This window comes from Aythya marila (assembly GCF_965140915.1).
Source record: "Aythya marila genome assembly, chromosome: 7".
Lineage (NCBI taxonomy): Eukaryota > Metazoa > Chordata > Aves > Anseriformes > Anatidae > Aythya > Aythya marila.
The window spans coordinates 32,597,487-32,615,367 of record NC_139048.1 but is presented as its reverse complement, the minus strand read 5'-3'; the positions used below and the strand labels follow the sequence as shown (position 1 = coordinate 32,615,367).

Genomic DNA, 17,881 nt, shown 5'->3' with positions numbered 1-17,881 from the left:
TATTTCTTTAACCCAAGGAGTTTTTGGAGGGAGGGGGTAGTGCTGAAGAACTAAAACTGTTTTAATGATATTTTACATGGATCTACACCACGCTATTGCAAGGGAACATACCTGCTGATCTCAGGACTGAGCGCCAGCGGGGTTTGCCCTCCCCCTGTGCCTTTGCATGGCTCCCTGTGGGATAAAGCAGGCTTCCAGGGAGCTCAGCTCCTCTCTCAGCAGGTGGATTTCACCTCTTTCACCCCAAACTGAAACTGTGATGGTGCCCGGACCTCGCATCAGACCGTCAGCACCTCTCCTCCAGCCCCTACTAACTTATCTGGAGGGCATCAGGGCTGCTATCCGGCCTGTGAATGGCGTGATGATGGGCACCCAAAAAGACTCCAAGGATGAAGAAACACATCAACACCTTGGCTGCCCTGGGAGAGAGGTCTGAGGCAGGCTGGGACGATAACCAGTGCCAAGGAAGAAGACACAATTCCTCCAGGGACAGCAAAGCCTCTCCCCACTGCATCCCCTTCCTTTGCCCGATAAGATGAGTCTTTCCTCTTGGTGTCCAAATAAACGTGAGCCCAAAATGCTTCCACAGTTGTACTACCAGATCCTGTTCTGCCAAAAAATCACAGCACTCCTCTCCCCTCTCTGCCCGTTGCAGGATTAGGGACTTGAAAGGCACGGCGCAGTACCGGGAGGAGCCGGTGGAGGCTGGGGGGGGGGAGGCCTTAGAAAGCTGCCACGGCAGATTCGGAGGCAAAAATCCTATTTCTCACTTCTTAATTCCAGTCAATTCCAGTCAAAGGGCTGATAGAGATCTGTTTGCAGTAATTTGCTGCAGTTTATCCACTCTTTTCACCTTCTATCGGCTCTTCACTGACGGGCTGGCTGACATGCTGTTGCTCGAGTGAGGAAATTAAAATTTGATGCAATAATCCCAAATAAGAAGGATTTTATTAGGTAATGTATACACTTTAGATTAGGTATTCTCGCCCGATACATTGATAGAGGAGCACAGACATGCTGTGCGCCGCAGATAAAAAGGAAACACAGCGGTGAGCAGGCGCATGGGGGAAGCCTGAGCCATCTTCAGGGCTGGGGCTGGCAGGAGATGGCCTCAGCACACCACGTGTCCCCCACAAACACACCACAGGTGCCTTAAACTGGGTGTACAGGAGTCCTGTTTCGGGCAGAAGCTGGCCAAGCCTTGACACCTTGAGCCAAACATGCTGTTATCCTTCCCAAAGCCAAGCAGGTTCCCTCGGGTGGTGAGGCAGAGCACAGGAGGAGGTTTCCCATGAGAAATTTGCCATTGGAGAGCCCCTGTGCTAAACCCCAAGCAGAAGACAAGCTCATTTTGTGAGACTCCTCCCCTGAAAGACAGGACTTTGGGGCCAAACCAATTCCTTTGGAGAGGATTGCTCAGCGCAGGCTGCACTCATCACCCCCTTCCCATGGGAATAAAGGCCACGAGATGGACCCAAACACTGCTTCTCACCTTCTTCTGCTTGGCTTTGTTCCTTTTTATCCTACCTCGATGTCTTTGGAGATGTCACACAGGGCCAAGAGGAACTGGGTGGGCTAGCAGGGCTTCATTCACTTCCCATTCTGGCTTACACAGCGATTATTTGCTACTTTGCCTACTGGACACCAGGTCACTCCATGACGTTGATGCAGTCTATAATTTTTTGACACCTGTGGAACTTCCATTTCTACAATTTCATCTACATTTTTTTTGTTAACAGTGATCTGAGTAGTGCTTTTTTTTTTCCCCTTGTGTCTTATACAGCCCACCACAGAAATACCCCTTAATCTCAACAACACTAAACCTCGTGAAAGTAATTCATGAAGCCATTTTTTGGCCATCTTTGGGCTGCCAGACAGGTAATGTGCTGCCTGACCATGGGATTTGTGACAGGAGGACTCAGCCCTATTGATCCGGCACGCTCGGAGCAGTCAGAGACAGAATTTTGCTCCAAAGTGAATAAAAAGGCATAAAGAAATGAGACTTTGCCACTGCAAGAAGTGAGCCATCAGATGTTCCAGACCCAGCACGACCGAGGCGTTGCGGGATGGAGAAGCACCATTCTAGGACAGAAGGTTTTTCCATCCGTGCACAAAAATATTTGCCCTACGGATGAAGCTGGGGAGGTGGATTTGGCTGCCTTGGGCTGGTGCTTGGGGTGAAGGGAGCAGAAGCTGTGCCCCGTGCTCCCAGTAGGAGGAAGGCGTCGCTGCGTTTGGGGACGGGGAGACGTTTCCACGAACAGCGAGTCTACTGACAAACCCAGTTTCAGAAGGATTGAAATGATTGGATCAATTTGGCAAAACCCGGGGGAAAAGACTCAAAATGCTGAAATGGCTGATCACTCTGGCATTTTCAAAACTGCCTCATTTCAGGAACGTTTACGTTTTTCTTCAAGTTTTCTATTAGGAATGGCATGCATGGATGCTGTAGGGGAGAAAGGGGGTGAGCGTGCGCTAAGAACAACATAAATCCTCCTTAGAATTTCAGAAAAAATGTTTTAAGAAAACATTTTCCTTCTGTTTCAGGCTTCCTAAACCACCTGACTGAGGCTCCCTTTTTAAAAAGCACAAAATATTTTGGATTTGACTTGAAACGTGTCATTTTAGTAAGAAAAAGGCTTGCCTCTATCAAGATGCCATTTGAACCTAGCCCTTGGCTCTTGTCTCCCCAGCCATACAAAGCCCTGACGGAAGGACGGATGAATTTCCCTGCAAAGAGGAGGATTTCCTCCAGCACTTTTGGGATCCCTCGTGCTTTCTGCCCTACAGCCTGCCCTGTCCCCCCTTGGCATGTCAGCGTGAAGCGGCAGCCCTTACCGGAGGTGAGTTCTCGTAGATGTTCGTGCTGTAGGGCAGGTTGATGAAGATGGGGTCCATATCCTGAACATCTGTGATGGTGATTGCCAGGTTGGCCAGAGTGGATAGCGGCTTGTTCTTATCTTGGTCCTTGAAAAGCAAGGGCAGGAAAGGGTTTTTATCAGAAAAAAAATATAGAATTATTCAACGGCGTAAAGGCTCTCAGTTGTAGTTGGTCAAAATCTATGAGTGGCCCAGGTAATCACCTCTTTTTCAAGCTACCTGCTGGAATTATCATCCACTGTACCCCCCTCTGAGCTGGAATACAATATGCATTTCTTTCCAGCGTTTCCCCCTTTAATATACAGCTAGTGCCAGTTTGATTGTCATCGTGCTTCGGGTGGAAAACAAGCAAGGTTTTTTTCAACACCTACTTGAAAAGAGAAATTCCCTCCCATTGCAGCTACAGCCTCGACTCAGGCGTGGTGGCGGGTGGACCCTCATCCCTGTACCCCCTCTGGAGGAGCAGGAGCAGCCAAAATATCGTGGCAAAAAGTCCCAGACCCACCAGGGCTGATTCCTTTTTGCATGCCAGGTTCTCCATATAAAAACCCACCAGCATCATCATGTCTTCTGGGGAAAGGCTGCGAGGGGCTTCTTGGGGCAGTGCCCCACTCTTGCTCTTGGCTCATCCCATGGGTGCCCAAAAGCCGCCCCGACAGCCTCAGCCCTTTGCTAGAAGGGCAGCAGCAGAGCAGACAAGGCACAAAGGGAAGGAAATAAATCTCTCCTGACCCCCTAATCAAGCACGGCGGTGAAAGGCGACCATTAGAGGTTACCGCACACTTCTGCAAAATGGCTCTGAACAGCGCCAAGGACTGATTGCCAGAAGATTAATGTTAATTTAAACCGTATTCAACAACACAGCTTGTACATTATCCTCTTAACCTGCAGGCCTCAGCGTTTATGGCCTGGATTGATGCTTATTTCTGACTCGCACTCTGCTGTTATCATTATCAGGTTGAAGTCTTTCGTTTCTTCAGATAATGTTTTTTTCCCTCCCCTTCACCTCTTAAATTTTGGTTAAAGCATTACAGATAGCACAGAAAAGCGAGCATGTTGCACATTTCCCTATCTAGCCTCTCCCACGCTGCCCTTTCCATCTCCTTCTGCCCTTGCTGCCTCCAGCCCCGGCACCGCACGGCTCCTGCCTCGCATCAAGGCTCCACGGCTCTTCCTACAGCCCTCACCCAACCCCAACCCACCAAACAAGGTCCCCGTGCCCTTCTCCAGGCAAGCAGGATGCTGCATTTGCCCATCCCCTTCTAGCTCTAGAGGGCTGGATGGAGCTGGGTGGACAGAGGCAGCATCCTTGTGTCCTTAAGGCAACCAGAATCAGGGATGTAGAAGAAGGGCTCGTTTCTATCAAGGGTCTGTATTTCTTTTCTTACTGCAGCCACAAGTCCAGGTCTGGTGTGGTGACACCTAACAATGGAGCTACCATGACGAGGCCAAACGATGGACACAGAAAGATTTAGGGATGGGGACATCAGCTCAGCTTCGTTGGCTTACGGAAGAGGAAGGCGAGAGGCTACGTGACCAATGTGCCTATGTGATGACACTGGCAAAGCACTGCAGGATGTGAGGCATCTACCAGTTTTTCAGGTAAACTTCATCAGATTGTTAGACTGGAAGCAGTGGTGAGACAGTTAAATTCAGAGGATTTGATGCGTCTCAGCAGTGGAGGCAATGAAACATCGCAGTGTTTACCAGGGGGGAGATGGAGGGCTCACTGCTGGAGCACTTAAAATAAAGTGAGATATGTTTCAGGGAAAAATAAGCTTTGGGGGGAAATTTCCACGGCCCTACACACGCAGGGATGGGGCTGAAAGGTTGAGGTGCTTGCCCCTGGCCCTGCAGTCTGTGCGTGCCCAACCTCTGTAGCCACAAAACCCAAAGAAGCCCCGCGCAGCCCTCCGCCTCCTCATGACATTTGTGGCTCTGCAGCAACACAATGATCTTGATCAAATCACATGCTTCAAGAGCTCCAGCCAGCTGCCTGGAGGGGGCAGGACGGGTTTTTCCCCCCCCCCCTTCTTGTACACACAGAGGGTCAGATATATTGCAGGGCTGAATCTCACCTGACTCGGTTGCATCAGAGACGGGAACGGAGCTGCTGCACAGAGCATCTTGCCTGGTGCACCTCATTTATCCCCTCCCTACAGACCTACAGGAATGGGAAGGTTCCCATTTGTGGTGGGGCATGAACCTGCCATTGTGGCCATGGGGGAAAGCCTCTCCTGGTATTGACTAATTAGGGTCTGGGTTTCTCCTTCCTGGCCCACCGAAATCTGCACTCTTGAGGTCTGAACTCAGCTGTTGCTGAGCGAGACTCAGCAGATTTCGTACAGGTGAATAAATATAAATAATAAATCTATAATAAACCAGGATGCACAAGGAATGGGACCAGAGGACTTAATGGGCTCTCCTGGCTCTAGATGCTGTGCCAAATCCTTGCTTTTCAGTGTCCTAAATAAGAGAATCACGTTGGTTGGAGAAGACATTTAGGATCATCGAGTCCAAGGTGCTGCTGGAGCACAGCATTGCAATATCGTCCTTCCAGGTGGAAAACGCTCAGAATTGCAGGCAGCTTGACCAATGATGACCACTAGTGACCACCAATGCTTTGCACCTCACCCCGCGATGCTGCCACTACTCCCAAAATACTCAGATCAGCTCCCCTATTCCCATACCACCACCAAATCCACCCAGCACTGATAGTTCACAGGAAAACTGGATGCCCACAAGACAACAGGGCAACAAAGCGAGTCAGCAGTAGCTCCATCCCTCTGGAAAAACACGGGCAGGAGCTGACTCACCGTCGCATTGACCTGCAGCTGGTACGCCTGCGTCACCTCGTAGTCCAGCTCCCGGATGACCGACACGATGCCACGGCCGCTGTCGATGGCGAAGAAGCTGGAAGGGGGCTGGAAGGAGTAGAGCACGCTGCCCCCTGCCCCCTGGTCCGGATCCGTGGCATTCACGATGAAAATCGGCGTGCCCACCGGAGTGTTCTGGGAAGAAAATTAAAAAAAAAGACATGGATAAAGCCGTGCACCAGCCTATTTCCCCATCAGATGCACATCAGCAATTTCTGTCACCCACCAGAACCGATACCCAGAGACCCAAGAACTCGAGTCCTGTATTTTTAGAACGTTTCCAAGTTATACAGCTGTTTCCTTTATTGCAGGATTGCGGCAGCTATAATAGTTGTTGCGCGCTTATAATCATAGTTATACAGCTGTGGTCAAGATGGCACTCTATCACAAGCCCTTATTTTCCCAGACATCACAACTTTCCAGAAAAAATTACTCACTCTTTACTGAAACTTGTTTTCTGCCCAAAGGCACTTTTATTTTCAGTGCCAATTCGCTCGTCGCTTTCACCGTAAGGCATTAAATATAAAAGAGCACACACACACACACCCCAAATGCATTAAATGCAACGCAGAACTTTACATAAAACTCAACGCTGGAGTTTCCACAGCAACTACAACCTGGCCCGATTAATGCAGGCATTAACAGTTAAATCGTCATAAATCTGTAACTAATCTACATGCATAAAATATGCAGCTGAGTGCACAAAATCAGCAACGGCAAGTGCAGTTTGGCACTTCTTATTGTTTAACTTCGCAGCGGGGAGAACAATTATCCATTTTTGGTGGAACAGCTGCATGTTCCTATGCAAATCCTAAACTCGTGTATTCGCCTCGCTGCGAGGGCAGAGGCAGGGCTGGCGAGCAAAAAGGCTGTGCTGGGGGGGACGTGGGCTGCTGGGGGCACAGGATTTGCTGTGAGCTCAGTCAAAGCACAAGGAACAGGGATCCTGCAGCACACCTTTGTGAGCAGAGGCCCCAAAAGCCGCCCTGGATGCACGCCGTGACCCCACACATGTCCCCGACACCTCCTGCCCACTGTCACCTCTTGTGAGGTGTGAGAGGCTGCAGCTCCCACCTCGACTTTTCATTTCCGTGCTTTATTTATTTTTTTTTCCTTCCTCTAAATCAAGCTGCTAAAAGCAGCCTTGCAGGGCACGGCCCGGGGATTATTTTTTAAAGCACGATCAACTTTTTTTTTTTTTTTTTTTTTTGTGATCAACAATCATAAAAGCATAAAAGATCCAGCTAGAAGGGACCTCAAAAGAAAAACCCGTCCTCTCGCTACACCTAAATTATTGCCAGCCTTAAAGCCTTCCAGCGACAGAGACATCACAGCCTCCCCAGCTGACTTATCCCAGCAGTTTGCTACCCTTTGCCTTACAACTGCTCGCTTTTTGTCACGCTTAGCCCACATCTGCCCCACGAGCCCTGGCCTCGTGCTGTTCGTGCCATGTCTTAATCCTGGCTTGTGTGTTCACGGAGCTTGGAGGGCTCAGGAGGTGTGCTGGGGTGGAGGAGTCCTTTGTGGGGGGCTTTTGCGTATGGGGCAACCAAAGAACACCTCCTTGGGCAGCAGTAGGCATCCCCTAAAGCTCATCTTTTGGGCTACCCCAAGCCACCATGCAGCCTCAGAGCATCCTGCAGCCCTGCTCAGCACCTCCATCCATCCATCCATCCATCCATCCATCCATCCATCCACCCACCCACCCACCCACCCCAGGTTCCTGCTGGGATCAGCACTGCAGATTACCCACTCACGGGTTGCACCGAGGTCTGGGACGCAGTGTCCCTAGGAAGAATAATATTCATAAGGATAAAGCCAGGCTCGATGAATTCATTTCCTCTTTTTAAGTGCCCCCAGCCACTCCTTTTAACATGCAAATCCGCTCTGGCCACTCCGATTAGGGGAGAGCTTGATTTCCCCAGCATTGTGTTGCAGACAATAGCCCCGGAGCAGGCTTAGAAGAGTTCATCATCTCCTCGCCCGAGGCGGCCGCTTCCTTCCAAGGGAGAGGCTTTTTGGGGGGACAAGGAGGTGACAAATCCTGGTGACACCGCCTGAGCTCCAGCTTGCTTTATATTTATCCCCCTCTTACAGCTTTGCTGCTCAGGTCCCTCCATCAGCCGGGATAGAAAATCCCATACAAGCAGGGGGTCAAGCCCCGGATGAAGACCTCTTGCCCCTATAAAAGCCCCATGAGCAGCGTGTGCCCGTGCAGGACACGGTAAGGACTGAGGGATATCTCACACCGTCTGCCTTCAAAGCTGCAGAAAGGCATCTTTAAAAATCCTCTTGCTGTTTTTGGGTCAAGCAGGCTCAAGCTATTGCTCAGCGGGAGGCTGACATCTCATTTCTCAGCAGACGCAGCCCGTCACCCGAACAATGGAGCAAAACATCTGTATCGGCATCGCGGGCTCGCTTTTGGGGTCGGAGCACAAAGCCCAGGCAGAGGGCAGGGCCCAGGGCGATGCGATGGGCACACTGAGCATCGGGGCTGCTGGGGCCAGGCTGTGTTTCTGCTTTCTGAGCATTTGGGCCATTTGTGGGGCTCTTCTGAGCATCCCTCCTGGCCGTTCCTCCTCAACGGTGCTTATGTTTAATTCACAGAGAGGCAGAAATAGCAAAATCTGTCTTTTCTGTCCAGAAGAATGGAAATGCAGACAGACAGGAGTCTACAACATCTTGTCTACAACATCTTGTGGCAAACAGGTGAGCTTCCTACACAAATCCCCTGTTTAATTTTTTTTTTCCCCATTTTTAAAGCTTTTCTCTCGCTCCACCAGCCAGTGGTGAAACTTCCCACAGGAAAAAAAAAAAAAAGAAGAAGATGACAAAATCGTGTCATATCATTAAATCTTTGTTACGACGCCAGCAGATGTGAGATAAAAATAACCATGCAGCCAGATGCCTCCTGCAGAGGAGGAGGAGGGCAAAGGGGAGTGGGTCCCGCTTTGGACTTCTCCGGCACCCCATCCTTCACCCAGGGAGGATCCAGGGGATGCGAAGTCACTTGTGCATCCTGGATTTTCCCTAAGGAAATTTTCACCACATGGAAAATCCCATAGGAAGAGTCTCAAGCCCCTTGAGGCCCCTTCTTGAGCATCTGGCCACGTGCAGGACCTCCGCACGACCTCCCAGGGCAAAGTCACCCGGCAGGAGCCAGTGGAGGCGATTAGGATGCGGCTGCGCGCACGCCGGACCAATGCAAATAATGTGTGAAAACGGCAGGCAATCTGGCCGAGCAGCTGTCTGAAGGTCGATGGGATGCCAGGAGGCAACGCGAGCGGACGGGGGGCACGAGGGCTCCAGTGCTGTGCTCTCCACATTAGCCCCAAAATCGTCTCTCCGGCCCTATATCAGCTCCTACTCTTTTTTTTTTTTTTTTTTTTTTTTTTTCCCTGCTGACCACTGCTGTTAGGAGATGCTTGGCTGCCCATGCTACCCCTCAGGTCAGCCTATTACTCTTAAACACATCCCTGCTGCCATTTCAGCAGCTCAACTCCCTCTCCCCAGCGCAGATTGAAGTCTCCTGCTCCCAAAATCCCAGTGCTGGAGGGAGCCAAAGGCTCCCACGGTGATGCTTTCCCATCCCCGGGCAGGAGGGAGCAGGGATGCTCGGTGCCTCTTCCCGAGGCAAAGCAGCCCAGAGGCGATGAAACCCCAGATCCCAGGCTCCTTCTGCAGGCTCTGCCACAAGTTGAAGCCAGCCCTGGCCCATGGGTTTGCTTTCCCCCGGCCGCCAGCACGGCCCTCGCCAGCTCACGCGGATGCGCGCGGGCTTCCAATTCCCTTGTTCGTTATTACGCTTTTAATTACATTTATTAATTGCATTACTGCTAGTCTGAGCCAAGCAATTTCCAATTTCAAAATTTGATTTTAAAACCTGATAATTTCCCTTCTTCTTCTTCTTTTTTGGATTGAAATTCACCCCACCTTTCAATCAGCTCTCGTTAATATGTATCCCTCGCCGCTCTCTCTATTAAGTGACCTCCCTCATTATCGACTGACACTGGCAAGCGGCCACCACAGAGCTATAATTCAATTGAGGGGCTTTTGAAAACACCATAAACACAGCTGGAAGAAGACACAGCGTCGGAGCCGGGGACTGAATTACTGGCTTGGCTCACCGTGCGCGGGGCTGGGAGCGCTGCTTCTCAAGCAGACGAATTCAAGGCAGGGAAAGCGAGCTGCTTCCCCCCAGGACCACCCTGGGAGGCCACAGATGACCCCCAGGGAAGTGTTGGGTGACAGCCCCGTGCAAACCCAACCTCTAAATGCTGCTGGTGTGGTGCCCAAGAGGATGCAAGGCATTAGGCAGTGCGAGCATGGACCTGTACGTCTGCAAGCAGAGCATCCGTGGTGACATTTGCTGCCTGGAACTGCCTTGGACATCAGCACTCAAGCGTGTTTTTGGCCCCAGTGTACCTCCATGCATGGAAATGAGCCCCAGGTAGCTCCCCATCAGGTTAATAAATCACATCCCTGTGCCCTTTTCCCCATCCCCTCGGGTTTCATCTCTTTTCCTCCACCTCCGCGCAAAGCACCAGCGAGCAACGAGAGCCAAGCAGCTCAGCCCACGGCCACACAACACCTTCCTCCTTGGCTGCGTGCAGCCAGGGACGACACCACAGAAGGCACATGGATGCAAATTCACACCCTGGGTGCTCCAGAGGCAAAGGATGCCTTCCTCCCGGAGAACAATTTGGGATGGCAAGGAGCAAATTTGGTTGGGAAGGAACCAGAGCCATGCACATCTTCTCTAAGCCATATGGCTGCACTGCGTGGCATTGATTAATGCACAGAATAATTCTGAATCAATGCAGTGAGCTAGCACATCGCCCTCCAAGTACAATTATAAACAAGGAATATCATCAGGCAAGAGTATTCACAGAGGATCCCTGCTGGGAAAGTGAGGGGCTTTGCCCATCATTTGCCATTTTCCCCAGGAAGAGGGCTGGGAGATGGTGAGGGACAAAGGGCACAGGCCATCGAGATGAAGAAGCTGCATTTCTCTTACTTTTCCATCCATTATCGAGGAGGTGGGCAAAGACAAAACAAGGCTGGGAGGAGACAACCGATGGGAGCCCAATGAGACATTTGAAAAATCAAAGGAAAACACCAAAACCAACCAAAACCCTAACGACAGGACCGCGGCGCCGCTGCTTCCACTTGATATTAATTGGGTGACACTTTCTTTTAATGGTACATTAATTAACATGGAACATCATCGGAAGCCCACGACACCCGCATTAATACAAATGAATTCATTAGCATCGGTGTTATTACGGGAAACGACAAATAAATCTGTAACAGTGGGGCCCTTCAAATAATAGCCACGAATCATTAGGTATTGCATTCATTTGTAGAGCACACCGCAAACACATCCACGAGGTCTGCAGGCGCTTAGCTGCTCCCAGTCTCCTCTCCATCTGCTCCTCCCAGACCCTCAGAGGGGTCCTGGCCACTTTCCTCCCTCCCTTTTGTGCCCCCAGGAGGACCCAGTCTCCAGCTGGCCTAGGAGGAACTGGGACATCCCTTCTCCACCAGGACTTCTCTCCATCTCCTCCTGCCCCTCCTGCTTGGATGTAAACCTGCCCGCTTTGCCACCTCCATTATTTATTTATTTGGCACCACATTAAAAGTTTTAGAGCTGATCCTAAAGACAAGCATGCTGCTGGTGCACCAGGGATGCCAGACCTAACCCTAAACCCATCATATTACTATGCCCTGAAGACGGGGGTGAGCTAAACAATTCCTGCATCAGGTGCACTTAGGGAACAGCCCTGCACGGCTCGCTGTCACCATGGTACTGGCGACATTTTTCTTTCTCCCATTTCTTCCAGAAAAAAACTTTTCTGGGTCAAAACCAGCCCTTGCCAAAAAGCACTGGGTGCACCCACAGCTTTCCATGCAAGCAGGGCTCCGGGTTTGTCGCTGACACACAAGTGTCTCCCTGCCCGCAGAACACCTTGGTGGATAAACGTGAACACAAGCATGTAATTATAACACCGCAGCGCAGTGACGCTACATTAACCGTAATCTGAAGTTGTTAATGTGCTTCAATGAGACCTCCAGAGGGTATCCTTGAAGGCTTGGGCTGGGGGAACGAATGGCATGGGCACTGCAAGCCCTCTCCCAAATCCTCCCGGCCTCCTGTGCCACCTCCATCGGTGCCAGTGCAGGGAGCTACTCCCTGAATGTAGGAATGCTGCCCCAGAGGGATAATGCAGGTGGAAAACTAGGGGCAAGAGACAGAAAAAATGTTGGGTTTTGGCCCTTTTCTACAAATACAGGGATGACTCCTTCCTTTCCCTCTCTCAGCTCAGTGCATCAGGCAGGGGAAGTGACAGCAGCTCTGCCAACATCCCCACCAGCCCCAAGGAACCTGTGCAGCCTAAACCCCTGGCATTCCCTTAAAAACAGAAACACCAAAAACAAGAAAGAAAAAAAAAAAAGAAAAAAGAAAAACCCCAAACCCAACAACCCTCCCCTTTGGGCGCTGATTACAGCAGCTTGCCTCCTGCTGATTACAGCTGATGGTCCTGGCTGGTTTTTGCCCCTCCAGACCAGACCCTCTATTATTGTGGGTCTGGATTTTTAAGGTTTGTTCCTGACTGCTCTTCTTTTCTTCATTTTATTTTTTTTCCAGCTCGGCTAGTGGGTTTATTTTGCGCTCGGGCTCTTTCCTACCCTGTCTGGATGTGCTGATGGATTTCAGTGCTTGCCAGGATCCAGCAAAACCAGGCTCACCGGGTAGCATTAACTTCTAACCCCCGTGTAAAAATAGCTGCAATAAAGCAGGGTGAATAATCTAAGCCTCACCTAATGTAACTTTGATTAAAAAGTCCTGCCCTTTTCATCATTCCTTAGTGGTAACAGGGGGAAGAGCAGCAGCTTGCCCTTCCCCAGGGCTGGCAAGCTGGCATGACAAGGGGAGAGCAGGGCTGGCACCAGGGGGACACAGCAAAGGGACCAATTCTTCCCTCCTGGTGCAAATCCCCATCACAGGAGCAGGTTTTGCAGAACACCACGGAGCTCAGGTTCAGGGCAGAGGAGCATCAGCATCCTCCCCCCGGCCCCAACATCTCCATGTATTTAATTATTCTCCTCTGCACTCCCAGTGCCGGCAGACTGTGGAAGGAAGCGCTTTGTTACGGCGTGCAGGAGGAGGCAGAGGAGGTTTTAATTTCACGCCTCGCACCAGGCACTGCCGTTTTGGACACCGTTTGCTATCTGACTTCTGGCCCTATCTCTGGTCCCGGTGCTCCCGAGGCAGCCGCGGCCAGTTGGCTTTTTAATTTATTCTCTGCTCGGATGGGGACTGTGCTCAAGCGAGAGCCCTGGCTGGCCAGGCGTGCCCTTTTAATAACCAAACACCTTTCCATTCGGAGCTGTGGGGTTGTGCAGGGCCAAGCACGGTGCCGGGCAATTTGGGGGCTGTGAGGGGACCAGAGGACACCCCGCTGCTGCGGGTCACCACCACGAGACTCCTGCTCGAGTGTCTGGCACTCAACCTTTCTCTCTCCGTTTTTTTTTGGTTAATCTTTTCTGCCTTCAGGACAAGCATCCTGCACCCAGTGCTTCTGCTGGAGGAGCGACAACTCCTAAACTTTCTACATGGGACTGAGGATGGCCAGCAAAATCCCTCCCTCCGTTCACACAACATATTTGGGAACCACCGACCCAAGCCTCACAGCAGCCTAGCTAATAATTCCCTTTGTTTCCGACATCAAGAAAAGCAAGGCACAGAGTCACACTCACAGCATCCCTCCTGTGTTAGACAAGCATTTTCCAGCAGGGAAAAAAAAATAAAAATAGACCGATCCGCTTTGAGACCCTGACCCTGAGATGATCACACCCAGGGGAAAAGCTCTTCCCAAAGTTTCTGCGCTGCTCAACTTCTCCCCGAGCCCCGGCCCCCTCTTTTTTCCAGGGTGGTTTGTCGATACAGAGTTTAGATCTCTGGCAAAGGACAGGGGATGAAAGAAATCAGAGCAGGTAATTGCGGCGTGAAAATGACAGCGCGGCGATTTACACAGACCAAACCAGACGGCGGAATACCAAGAGGCAGCCGGCGGCGGCGAATCGATACCTCCCCAGAGGTGGGATTATTAGGGGGAGAAAGGGGCTCCAAAGATCCATAAGTGCCTGATGAGCCACTATTTCCAAATGACCGGCCGCTGCATGAGAATTGGGACGTCCATCCCCAAAGCCCGGCACCTCTCCCCAGGGAGAACCCCTCTGTCTTTTATCTAACCCAGGCTCCTGAGCTGGGAGGGTAGCAAAAAGGGGCAACTGGAAAAAGAAAAAAAAAAAAAAAAGAAAAAAGACAGAAACACCGTTTTCCAGTCCTTTTCTTTTTGCCACCATACCCAAAGAATCCCTGATTTCCTTAGCTGATCTGAGTCACTAAATCTCCTTATTTCCTACAAAAGGCAGCGGCTTTCCATCAGCATCTTTTCACTCACAATTTACACACCCTGCTCAGCTTCTCCAAGCCATGGCCACACACAGGGGAGGTCCCACAGAGCCTTCAGCACTGGCAGGGAACAAGATTTGCCTTACACCACCTCCCACAAAGCCATGAGGAGCCACCAGGGTCCTCAGCACCACCACCAGACCGTCACTTCTGCTCTCAGCCCCAGCAGAGCCTGTTGCCCCCTCCAGGCAAACTTTCTACAAAGAAGAAAAGGGTGACTCAAGCCTATTTTGGGGCTTTGCAGGGGTCATAGGATTGAAGGTTATGCACCCATAGGAACTACGGAGAGCATGGGGAGCACCAACAGACTCTAACACAACAGCGGCCAGCACTAAAAATCCAGAAAGTTCAAGTGGGAACAGCAAAGATGAGCTTTAAGGAGGGATTTTTTTCATACCTATACAAATAACAATAATAAAAAAATAAACAAAAGGTGCTCTGAATCCCCAAACCAACGAGACCTGCAAAGATGCCTGACAGTCCCAAGAAAACCAGCAGACAGCAGCTGTTCCTGCTATCTTCTCCCTCCCCCGAAGCCTGAGCGAAAGGCAGTGAATGAACGCTCAGCAGCAACAGATGTGGGCTATTTTGGGCCAAAAAGAACAAATGCCAGAGTGGGGAGGGCACCACGGCAGCAGCCAAGAGCCTGCAGTGACGCGGGCTCTGGAAGCAGAGCCTCACTGGGTAACCACTGGGGCTTCAGGTGAGGGGAGGAAGTAAGTCCCCGCCACCCAAAATACCATGAAATAGGGAAAATGATTTGCCTAGCTGGGCATTTTATTGGAGTTGTGTTTAGTTGTGGCCGTGACATCCCTCTGGCCTCTGCTTTGTCCACCCAAAATGAAGGAGACACAGACCAGGTACCTCGCATGGTCCCAGTTGAAAACCAGTGAAACCAGTGCTGAAGGGAGGCAGCGGGAGGGGACATACAGCACCGCTGGGTGCTGGTACTGAAGGAAAAAAAAATGAAGGAAAAAAATAATACTGAAGTCAAAGGAAAATTTTCCTGGGTGAGGATGATGCAGAAATAAATATTCAGGCTGAAGCCCATATGCGGTTATAAAAAAAAAAAAAAAAAAGAAGAACTATGTCAAGCTACCAAAAATCTTGATCTTTACATGTTCGATACATGCTTGACCCAAGTCTTAACCAAGAAATGAGAAGCAGAGCACGTTGTCCAAGTCAGGACAAGGAGGAGGATCTGGATCAGCTATAACCAACCCCAGAGAGGCAAGAAAGGCAGCCCCGTGGGTGCCCACCTGCTCTGGCACCAGCAGCCCCTCGAGACTCAAGAAGCTAACTGATGTTTCGAGAGCACATCTACTTAAAACCAGCTGCACCCAGCTAATATTGTGTGGCCTGAGCCTCAGATGCTGCTCTTTTTCCCATCAGTCAAGCTCAGTGAAGGATTTGCTGTGTGGGTTTTGTTTTGTTTATTACTTCTAATGACTTTCTCATTATCATTTTGCTGTGAAACATAAACGATGGTTATGGGAGAAATCATATTATTTGGATGACTTTATTAAATTAGAGAGCAAATCTGTGTATATTTCTGGCTCAGGATAAATGCTTGAACTTTGAGAGCCCAAAATGCATTTTCAGATGAAGCCGTTTTAGGGAAGCTCTGGAATCAGCAGCTAAATTTGCCCTCAGCTGCAAGGGAGATGTATGGGGGGGTTGAGCTCAATTTAATCCCCCCCCCCATAGCCATTTAACCAAATCACCAAACCAAACCTCTGCTGCTTCCAGGGCCGGTTAGGAGAAACTTGAGGTTTCAGGAATGTAACAGTGAAATAAAGGCAAAACTGCTGAAAAATAAAACAGCCCTGCCTCGTGGCCCCAGCTCGGGCAGAAATAGAAGCAGATGTGAAGAGAGCTAGGGGTGCTGGTGCTGGTGACGTGCAGGGACTCGAGCGGCACTGCTTAAAATATGCGGGGCCGTCTGGCACCTTACCTGCTCCGGGGCTCCTGGAGGACCACCAGCAGGGCTCAGCTGGTGATGACAGTGGAAGAAAAGCGTGTGAGAGACAAAGACGGGATGAGAAAGCTGCCACTAGACGGGCTGAAGAGGTTGCAAACAGCCCAGGTTTGCTAATTTGTGAAAGCATCACGGAAGACACGAAGCACGTGAAGTTTCCCATCAAACCGTGAATGTCTGCAACGTTTTCTCCTCCTTTCCATCCACCCAAGCCCATGAGGGGACCAGAAACCAAATACTTTTTTTTCCAGGCATCAAATCAAAGCCCCCCAGCCTTTCCAAACCCATTGCTGCCAGTGGAATAAACCCGTTAAAAAAGAATAAACTCCCCTAAGCACACCCGAAGGGAAAAGGCAACGGGAAATCAACCTGATAAAAGGCCCGTTAAATGAAAGCTCTTTCTTCATGCCAACCCAGAATATACAGCTGGAAACCACCGAGCCTGGTGAAAGAAACAAGGCGCAGGGGCTGGTGGTGAATGATGCCCTGCTCGCACAGCACGCCGAGGAAAGGGGCTGCACAACCAAGCACAGTGATGAAGAACCGATGTGACACTCTGCTAGCAAACCCCTGTGTCCAGGCACGGCATCCTACTTCTTACAACAAAAGGACAGGAATCCTATAAACACGTTTACCCTTTGAAAAACAGCTCTTGACACCAAATCGATGGAAGCAGCCTGCACCCTTTTCCCAGGCGAGGCTGGCAAAGCGCTTGCTTCGAGCACAAGGAGAGGTCTGTGTCCTGTACCCCCCCTCTCCCAGGGCTCGTTGCCCCTTTTCTCCCTGGACACACCACTCTCCAGAAGCTAGGGCACCCCATAAAATCCCAACACCCCACCAAAAGGCTCTAACGGATGGGAAGACACAAAAAAAGAAGAGCAGCCATAGCCCACCAATTTTTCCCCCAACTTGTAGAAAGGGAGAAAGAGAAGAGCCAGGGGATGCAAAGCCTTTCAGTTTAATGTATCATGAAAAAGAAAACTTCTGTCACTGCTTAAAAAGGTTTTTGACAGGTCTTCATTTGTAACCCACAAACAAACGCAGCTTTTCATGCTCCACGGCCTCTGATATTGCTTCACAGCAGACCCGGACCCAAGTTGCCACTGAAAAGCCGGAGGAGTGACTGTATTAAAGCAGCTTTCATCAGAGCTTTTGGGCACACCAGAAATCTTTCATTTCGGGGGCACGACGTGAACTGCTGAAAGCTGCCCCAAAGCATTTCCACAGCCTGGGGTGCAGCAGCTCAAGTCAAGCCTAACAAACGAGGCATTAAAGTGGAGGACGGAAAGCAACGTTGCCTTGCCCTGTTGAAGCACAGGCAGGCGGGACAGTCTCCTCTGGAGAGGTTTCCTCTCCAGGAGGAGAAATGGAAGAGAGAGCATTTTGTGGGCCATTGGGAAGCTGAAGGACTGCTGCCACCGTGACAGCCCAGGAGACACAGACACCACATCCACTAACTCAGCTCGACCACCTCAAAACCAGCCACAGAAGCCCTGCCTGGGAACGGGTCCGTGGCTACCTGCTCCAAATCTCACACAATTCCTCCTTGCTCATACCTTTACCTTTAGCCAGCATTATTTAAGTTGCTATGTGCCCAAACCCTTCCCTTTTAGAGATTTACAAACCAAGCTGAGCATGGAAATACATCTTTCAGCTGCACAATGCAAG

General features: G+C 50.5%; 1 protein-coding gene across 1 annotated transcript in view; it reads right to left on the bottom strand.

The window, feature by feature from the left end:
* The window catches only part of CDH23 (cadherin related 23), a 129,166-nt gene that overhangs the window by 66,547 nt on the left and 44,738 nt on the right, over nt 1-17,881 (bottom strand). The window contains exons 7-8 of the mRNA XM_082765371.1: nt 5,697-5,891; nt 2,839-2,967 (exon numbers count right to left, since the gene is read on the bottom strand). Of these exons, the coding sequence (XP_082621497.1) occupies nt 2,839-2,967; nt 5,697-5,891 (324 nt within the window). The remainder of the gene's footprint in view (nt 1-2,838; nt 2,968-5,696; nt 5,892-17,881) is intronic.